This window comes from Colobus angolensis, unplaced genomic scaffold (assembly GCF_000951035.1).
Source record: "Colobus angolensis palliatus isolate OR3802 unplaced genomic scaffold, Cang.pa_1.0 Scaffold32, whole genome shotgun sequence".
NCBI classification, from domain to species: domain Eukaryota; kingdom Metazoa; phylum Chordata; class Mammalia; order Primates; family Cercopithecidae; genus Colobus; species Colobus angolensis.
In genome coordinates, this window is record NW_012116488.1 from 5,636,734 (window position 1) to 5,645,510 (window position 8,777).

General features: G+C 57.6%; 1 protein-coding gene across 5 annotated transcripts; it reads left to right on the forward strand.

Moving 5' to 3' along the window:
- The first annotated feature begins 349 nt into the window (after positions 1-349).
- On the forward strand, positions 350-8,565 carry SLC25A29 (solute carrier family 25 (mitochondrial carnitine/acylcarnitine carrier), member 29). Of its 5 annotated transcripts, none has more exons than XM_011951477.1 (4): positions 867-911; positions 4,015-4,086; positions 6,304-6,387; positions 6,649-8,565. In XM_011951477.1, the coding sequence occupies exon 4, from the start codon at positions 6,685-6,687 to the stop codon at positions 7,396-7,398; it is 714 nt and encodes a 237-aa protein (XP_011806867.1). In that variant the 5' UTR covers positions 867-911; positions 4,015-4,086; positions 6,304-6,387; positions 6,649-6,684; the 3' UTR covers positions 7,399-8,565. The 5 variants fall into 5 exon arrangements, with proteins under 5 accessions (XP_011806865.1, XP_011806867.1, XP_011806866.1 ...); XM_011951478.1 differs by lacking the exon at positions 867-911 and adding an exon at positions 3,859-3,893 and having other exon boundaries at positions 4,056-4,086; XM_011951476.1 differs by lacking the exon at positions 4,015-4,086.
- Positions 8,566-8,777: the final 212 nt, after the last annotated feature.

The following is an 8,777-nucleotide window of genomic DNA, read 5'->3' on the forward strand; positions in this document are numbered from 1 at the left end:
ATGTCCAGGTGAAACTCCAGGGAGAGGAGCAAGGGAGTCAGAGTCAGTTTGCTGAGCCTGTTTCTCCTGTGAAATGGATAATGAGGTTGCCTTACTCACAGTGGTGGCAAGACTCAGAGATGGTTGCTACCTACACAGTGTTTAGGACTCTTTGAGAAGTGTTTGTGAGCTGTTTTGGAGGGGTGAACCTTTGTCCTTCAAGAGGGGCTGGATTTTTGGCAGGACCTGAAATAATAACCAAGGATGACTGCACAGTCACAAGCTGTCTCCCTGGGCTCGAGGTGGCTCCCACCCAGGGAAGGGGACGGGGTTGTCAGCCACTGCATCAAGACCTGAGGTCGTCACTCCCTGGGGGAGGGAGGTAAACCTTTACAGGTAAGGAAAGTGAGACCTAGAGAGAGAGTCATTTGTGAGCACGCCAGGCTGATGCGTGGCAGGGGAAAGTTCAAATCTGGGGAGGGTCTGACCCCAAAGTCCAGCATCCCTGGAGCGCCCTGCCCATGTCAGGTGTTTGGATTAATGGGACATCCCAGAAATAGTGTGTGCAGCCTCCCAGGGGACAGCTTCCACTGTCAGGCACCCAGACCAGTCCGCCGTGAAGAGCAACAGCCTGCAGATGGGTCACCAGCGCTCAATGGGACAGATGCTGGCATGGCATTGGGATGTCACATGCATACCCCCCCCCACTGGACATGAGGATTCCAGAGGCTCACGGGATCTGCCTGCTGCACCCACAGGTGCGTGGGCAATGCCCCTTTCCCCTGCAGGAGCTCCTGCCAGTCCTCCTTGCCAGCACCCCCTCATGCCCAGTGCCCTGCACTGCATTTCTGAGGTATGTGGGTCACAAGTCCCCCTCTCCTCCTCCAGGTGTGGCAGGCGTGCTTGTGGGACACCCGTTTGACACAGTCAAGGTGAGTCTCATCGCTGCTTTTTTTTCTCGGCGCGTACATTGGAAAGAGGCTCACAGGGCTGGGGTGGCTGGAATCCCGTTTCCATGGACAGCCCCAGGTGGGCAGCTGCTTTTACACGGCGCCGGGCGCCGGGCTGAACCTTACTCGCTGCTTCGTCCTGGCATCTCCCAGCTGGGGCTGATCCACATTCTGGGTTCATGGCCGAGTTCATCCTGGGCTTGGCCAGCTGGGACCGAGGTGCTGAGGTTTCCTCCCACCCAGAGCAAGGGCACCCACATTGTTCCCATGCGGAACTCCCCCAAACACTTCCTTGAAAGAAAGAAAAGTTCAGAGAGAAAATACAAAAAAGCCAAAACTCGTACCTCCCATGAACATGATCTTCACGGAGTGGTGATCATCCTTACGGAGAGTCCCAGTGATAGATTCCCACGTGCCAGAGGCGTGAGGAAGGGCTCTGTTAGCCAGTTCCTTGACAACACCCCACACCTCCATAAACCGGAGTTCCAGGTTCTCAGACCCCCCGGAACAGAAACCAAGGAAATCTATGTCCTCCAGCTGGAAATTCCCAAATAAATCCCCCACCCTCCACTTGTGGTTGGGCTGTGTGTTCTGAAAGTAGCCCAGTGGGGCCCTTCCTCACCCTTTTCCCTGGGCCCCAGGGCAAGCTGTGAGTGGCGGGCACCAGACCAGCCTTGTGCTTGCCGGCAGCACTACATGTGGCCCCTCTTCCCATGAGGGAAGGAAGGCAGGATGCGCATTCTGAGCTGGGTTTGCAGGAGACTTCCAGTCTCCTTTTCTAGTGAGCCCAGGTGTTTGTTGGCAGAGACAGTGACTGCTTACCATAGGGCTGGATTGCATCCAGCACAAGAGTGAGGCCCAGCCTTATGCATTGGCTGTGACCTTAAAAAGTGCTGTCCCTGGGCCTTGTGCAGGTCCGGGTCCCTCTGCCAGCTGGTTTTCTGCATGACCTTGGGCAGGTCCCTGTATCTTTGGGCTCAAACGTTGTCATCGTGCCAGTGCTCAACGGCATGATTTATGCCGGATTAAATGCTAGCTCTGAGAAGCACAAGTCTTCCATCCCCTGTGGCCCATGTGTGGAGGAGGCTGAAGGGCCAGACTTTCCTGGCAGGCAGCGGCCCCACGTGTCCTGCACCAGCCTGCCGAGAGTGAGGCTGTGCAGAGTCTGCCCACGCAGCCCCGGGCCCCAGCCGTGCCCACGCGCTGCCTGGCTAAGCCACCCGTGAAGCCTCCCCCAGGCCGCAGCAGCCCAGGACAGCCGGGCAGTGTCCACGTTGCACTGTGTTTATATCTCGTCGTCACGTGTTGTGAACGCCTCTCGCATTCGCTTCCTCTTTCCAGCTCCGCGGAGGCCTAGGCTCTCTGAGCTACGAATCGGCCAGACCCGCTGGGCTCCTGGCCGGTCCCCTCAGGCAGCCCCTGGCACTTTTGTCCTGGTGCCCCGCCGTCCTAAGCCACTGAGCCCACAAGCAGCATCCCTGATGTGACTTAGGGACAGGAGTTCCTCCAGCCCATGAAATTTTACTCCCCAGACCCTACTTCACTGTCTGGAGGGTGGTCTTTGAGAAGATCTATTTGTGGTCCTTTTTTTTTTTTTTTTGCCACTGTGTCGCTCCAGCATCACATCTGGACATACCTGCCTTAAAAAGCTGAACTTTTTTTTCTTTGAGACAGAGTCTGTGTCTGTCACTCAGGCTGGAGTGCAGTGGTGCGACCTTGGCTCACTGCAACTTCCTCCTCCTGGGTTCAAGTGATTCTCCTGCCTCAGACCTCCCCAACCCCCCCACATAGCTGGGATTACAGGCACGTGCCGCCACGCCTGGCTACTGTTTGTTTTTAGTTGAGGTCCAGCACATGTAGAAAGTGCACACATCCGGCCATGCGCAGTGGCTCACGCCTGTAATCCCAGCACTTCTGGAGGCCGAGGTGGGCGGATCACGAGGTCAGAAGATCAAGACCATCCTGGCTAACAGTGAAACCCTGCCTCTACTAAACATACAAAAAATTAGCCAGGCGTGGTGGCGGGCACCTGTAGTCCAGCTACTCAGGAGGCTGAGGCAGGAGAATGGCATGAACCTGGGAGGCAGAGCTTGCAGTGAGCTGAGATCGCTCCACTGCACTCCAGCCTGGGTGACAGAACGAGACTCCGTCTCAAAAAAAAAAAAGAAAGTGCACACATCCTAGGTGTACAAGTCATCGCAAAGCACAGGCGTGGGGAGCCGCCACCTAGGAGAAACCGAACATGGCCAGCCCTCTGGAAGTCTTCACTCCTGCTCCTATCCACTCCTCCCACCCCTTCTTCTAAGGCTTCCACTGGCCTAACTTCCTCCTTTTTTTTTGAGACACAGGTCTTGCTCTGTCACCTCAGGTGGAGTGCAGTAGCCCACTGTAGCTTTGATTTCCCAGGCTCAAGCAGTCCTCCCACCGCAGCCTCTCAAGTAGCTGAAACTACAGGCAGACACCACCATGTCTAGCTAATTTTTTTTTAAGTTATTAGTAGAGACAGGGTCTTGATACGTTGTCCAGCTGGTCTCAAGCTTTCGGGCTCAAGTGATCCTCCTGCCTTGGCCTCCCAAAATGCTGGGATGACAGGCCTGGCCCACTGTCCTCACTTCCAACACCACGGGCCCCTTTTGCCTGGTTTGAACTTAATATAATTGCAGCTGCACCCTAGAATCATCAGGGGCTACCCGAGTCCATGTCAGTCTGTACTGTCACATGGCCACAGAATATCTCACGGCTGGGACAGTCACAGTTTATTCCCCCAGACCCTTGGGACTGAAAGAATCCAAGATCTGGATCTCCTCTATAGCGCCCAGAACCACAGCCCCCGTCCTGAAGCACATGGCCTTCACACGTGGTTCTGCACGAAGGGAATTTTCTGTCCTGCTTCCTTGGACACAACAATAATCAGGAAACAGTTACTTTCATCAGGGAGCAGTCATCTTGACCTGTGATGAGGGGGTGACCGGCTATCCCTGGGCAGGGGATGGGGAGGGTGGGTGGGGGCTGGCTGTGGGGCTCCGTGCCTGGATGTGATGTTGAAATTTTGTGTTGCTTTAACCGCCTTTACTTTCTGAGCTAGGGGCTGTCTCCATCCATAGCAAAAGTGTAACTTTGTTGTAGATGGGCGTAAGCCTCACCCTGGAGAGCGCTAGTAAGTACAGACCAGGTGAACCAGACCCCAGCCTGGACCCCACCCTGTCGTGCCCATCTCCCCAACCCCAGAGTTCCCTCCGTAGCAGGGGACAGGGAGGGTGTGAGACAAGCTTGGGCCCAGCACAGATCCTGGGGTGGGGGCTCGGGCTGGTCGAAAAAAAGCAGCCCCCTCTGGATTGGGGTCCTCATGTGGGGGTCTCTCGGCCCTATGGGGAGCTGGGAGCTTCCTAAACTTGTGTCCAAATGACTAGTTTCCCAGGGGTGGGTCCGTTCCCATCAGTCCTCAAAGGAGAGCCTGTCACCCCAAGATTTTAAGAGCCTGAGCTGCAGATGACAAGACTTGGGATGCTGGGCCACAGTTCCTCTCCCAGAGAGCGAGGGCTCGTCACAGACTGAGGGGTCAGAAACAAAGGAGGGAGAGACCTCTGCCCACATTGGTGGGAAAAGCTGAGTTGACCTGAGCCTGACGTTCCCGAGCGGCTGGACTTGGGCGGTCACCAGTGTATGTGACCTGCAAAGACTTCACAACACTACCCAGGTGGCACTGAGTATCCAACCTGGGAAGGGATAGCTCCACGTCACATCGGTTCTATTCACACAGCCCTCTTAGTCCCAGTGCTAGGCCTGCAGGAGGAACAGAGAGAGACCCCAGAACATTGAAGGGAAAGCAGCAAACCTCGCATCAAGGTGCTGGCCAAGAACTGGGCCTCCAGGGTGGGAGGGGTGCTTCGGGCCAATCTTAAAGCACTGGCTTCCAGCTGTTGAGGTCCTGGGCGTACTGAGATGGTACTTGTTTCCTAACAAAACATTTTTTGTAAGTGCATTCACCAATAGAGGGCCCACCTATTCTGGTGGAGAGAATTGGAAAAGTTCCAGAATCTGGGCAGAAGCCTGGCTGCTCCTAGTGAGGGCTCTCCCTTGCCAGCACTCCCTCCCACCCTCACTCTGACCAACACAGCCACTCACGTCCCTGGAGAAGACAGCTCTGGCCAAGTTGTAAAACATCTCTGAGCCTCAGTCTTCCCGTCTTGGAAATGGGGGCAGTTGTCCCAATGCCAAGATAATTGAGTGTGAAGCTCTCCCCTGTCCCATGCTGCCTAGTACCGAAGGCACTTGCTTTGTGACCCTGGCTGTAAGAATGATCATTTCTGAGTCAGACCTAGGGAATCAGCCCCTGAGAATGTGACTTGACCTAGTTTACTCCCACCCCCCGCTCTGCAAGTCTGAGCCCCTATCGAGCAGAGATAAGCTCATAGGCAACAAAGAGCGCTTTGACATGGAAGAGGTTTTGGGCCACTGGGCTTGGAGGCGGCGGGGCCTGAGCAGCGTCCCAGGCCCCAGCGCTGCTGACGTGGGTCCCCAAGGAGGTTGTTGGCTGTTCTCTTGCCACTGCTCTGTTAACTCATAACTGCTGTTCTCACTAGAGGCTACTGGCAGAGACCAGGCAGGAGCTCCTGGAGCCAAGGTCATTGCTTATATTATTTATTTATTTATTTAGCGTTGCTTTCTCACCCAGGCTGGAGTACAGTGGCGTGACCTCACTACATCCTCTGCCTCCCCGGTTCAAACAATTCTCCCACCTGAGCCTCCTGAGTAGCTGGGATTACAGGCGTGTGCCACCACGCTAGGCTAATTTTTTTTACAGACATGGTTTCGCCATGTTGGCCAGGCTGGTCTCAAACTCCTGACCTCAAGTGATCCATCCACCTCGGCCACCCGAAGTGTTGGGATTACAGATGTAGCCACTGCACCCGGCCAGGCTCATCACTTTTTGCACCTATTGCCTCGAAGCCAGTCTGACGGGACATTAGGGCAGGGGACCTTCAGCCTGGTCTGGGACATGGGCTGCCCACTCAGCAGTATGACAGGCATCACCTGGAGAACAGGCCGGTCTCAGGAGGTCGTTCATGCCCCACCGGCAGTGCACTGTGCAGCCATAGTGTAAACAAGAGGCTTAACCTCAACTGGTCTGAGATCTTGGGGACCCCCTACCCTGTCTCCAGCAGCCTGACCCTGTAGCTGTTTGCCTACCGGCACCCCATCCTGAAAAGGCATAGATACCCGGTCCGCCCTGCCCTGGAATTACAAAAGTCTTAGACTGTGCCTGAGTGCCCAGCCTCCTTAGGAGACCCTCCCAGGCAGCCTGAGTGCCAGACCCGGGAGCTGGGTGCTCTGGCCCTGCCTGCCTGCCTCTCACTGGACCCTCTCCTTCCAGGTGCGGCTTCAGGTCCAGAGCGTGGAGAAGCCTCAGTACCGCGGGACGCTGCACTGCTTCAAGTCCATCATCAAGCAAGAGAGTGTAAGTGGCCTGGGCTGGTAGGGCTCGGGAGGCACAGGATGGGGAACCAGCCTCCAGGCTGCCACTGCCCCAGACCAGAGAGCCAGGAAGGAAGGTGTCAGGATGGCCAGGAGGCCAATCGGGACCTAGGTTCCAACGAAATTCTGCTTGGTCCTCAGGAGCCCCCGAGGTGGGCTGGGGCTGCCATCCTCCGACCCCTCTCCGCGTGGAGGGCCCAGGAGGTGCATGTTGCCGGCTCTGATGGCGTCTCTGCCCCCGCAGGTGCTGGGTCTGTACAAGGGCCTGGGCTCGCCGCTCATGGGGCTCACCTTCATCAACGCGCTGGTGTTTGGGGTACAGGGCAACACCCTCCGGGCCCTGGGCCACGACTCGCCTCTCAACCAGTTCCTGGCAGGCGCAGCGGCGGGCGCCATCCAGTGCGTCATCTGCTGCCCCATGGAGCTGGCCAAGACGCGGCTGCAGCTGCAGGACGCGGGCCCGGCACGCACCTACAAGGGCTCGCTGGACTGCCTCGTGCAGATCTACGGGCACGAGGGTCTGCGTGGCGTCAACCGGGGCATGGTGTCCACGCTGCTGCGAGAGACGCCCAGCTTCGGCGTCTACTTCCTCACCTACGATGCGCTCACGCGGGCGCTGGGCTGCGAGCCGGGCGACCGCCTGCTGGTGCCCAAGCTGCTGCTGGCAGGTGGCACGTCGGGCATCATGTCCTGGCTCTCCACCTACCCTGTGGACGTGGTCAAGTCACGGCTGCAGGCCGACGGGCTGCGGGGAGCCCCGCGCTACCGCGGCATCCTGGACTGCGTGCGCCAGAGCTACCGAGCCGAGGGCTGGCGCGTCTTCACACGGGGACTGGCGTCCACGCTGCTGCGCGCCTTCCCCGTCAACGCCGCCACCTTCGCCACGGTCACCGTGGTGCTCACCTACGCGCGCGGCGAGGAGGCCGGGCCCCAGGGCGAGGCAGTGCCCGCCGCCCCTGCGGGGCCCGCTCTGGCGCAGCCCTCCAGCCTGTGACGCTCACCCCGCCCTCCTTCCCTAGGGCCCCTTCTCAGAAACCTGAGACATAAATTGGCCCCTGAGTCGATTGCGGTGCTCCTGCTCGGATGCCGGGGGCTGTGGACTCTCAGACCTGGGCTGAATTTTGCTGATCAGCTGGGTGGCTTTGGCCGAGAACTTCACTTGCCTCAGTATTCTCATCTGTGAAATAAGGACCCTCATACCCACATTGTAGAGTCACGAAGGTCAGAGATTATTCTGAGCGGCAGCCAGCACCTGGCCTGGCTGAGGCCATTGTACCATTCATTATCCTGGAAACTGAGGCAGACACTCCAGTCCCTTTCTGGGATCCTGGCCATGCCACTGTGCTCCTGCCCTGCAGGCTGGCTCCCAGGGGTCTCTGATGGCCCACCAAGGGGCTGCCCAGGGACCTGACTCCACATATTCTCCACCCGGGAGGCTGGTGGGCCACCTCTGGTCTGTGTTAGGGACAGAGGAAAACTTGGTGTGCCTCCTGGTGTCGCAGAACTGGATACTCTGCATACCCCAGCTTCTCCACATGCCACTGCTAGGGGTACCCCAGCTGCTGCCACTCCTGCTGGAGGGTGAACTGGGGACCCTCCACCCTCCGGGAAGCCATGGAGTCTGCTGGAGGCACCATATCAGCCAACGGGACTAGGGTGGGGAGCAGACAGACCAGTGGGTGGAGGTCTCGACAGTTCAAGTGTGATGAAGCTGTGGCAAGGAGAAATCCTTCCACCTCTGGGCCTCAGGCTGCCTGTACGTAAAATGGGGACATGGCCAGCTGATGGACAACTGAGTCTCTGGCCCACCCATCACCACCAGCCAGGATCCCCCCAAGGTGTGCAGAGGGCTCAGCAGAGAACAATATGGGATCCCCCTCACCAGGGCTGGAACACCTCCAGCCACAGAGAAGCCAAAGGTCAGTTCCCTTGCTCCCCAGCAAACGGTGCCTCCTAGGCATTCTCAGAGCCAAGGCTTCATCCCTGTGAAGGCACAGGGTCCGCTAGTGGGCACAGGGGTGGCTAGTTGGGGCCTGGGGCAGAAGAAGGCCGTACCAGGCATCCTGGGGAATGTGCTTAATGAAGACAACACTGGGCTTTGCACAGCCTGGTGTCGCTGTACAGAAACTGTCAAGCGAATAAAGTTTTCTTTGTTTTTTAAGTGGTGAGGCTGCCTTTGCATATGGTGGAGGAAAGGCCTTCATTCAACACCCTTGCCCTGGAGTCGAAGGGGCCAGCTCAGGGGTGTGTGTGCCCTTGGATCCTGCCAGCGGCCTTGGCCATGTGACTTGGGCAGTTGCGGATACATCTGAGAACCTGTTTTCTCACCTGTAAGGCAAGCTAATGCAGGGCGTGAGGATTGGAATGTAAAGC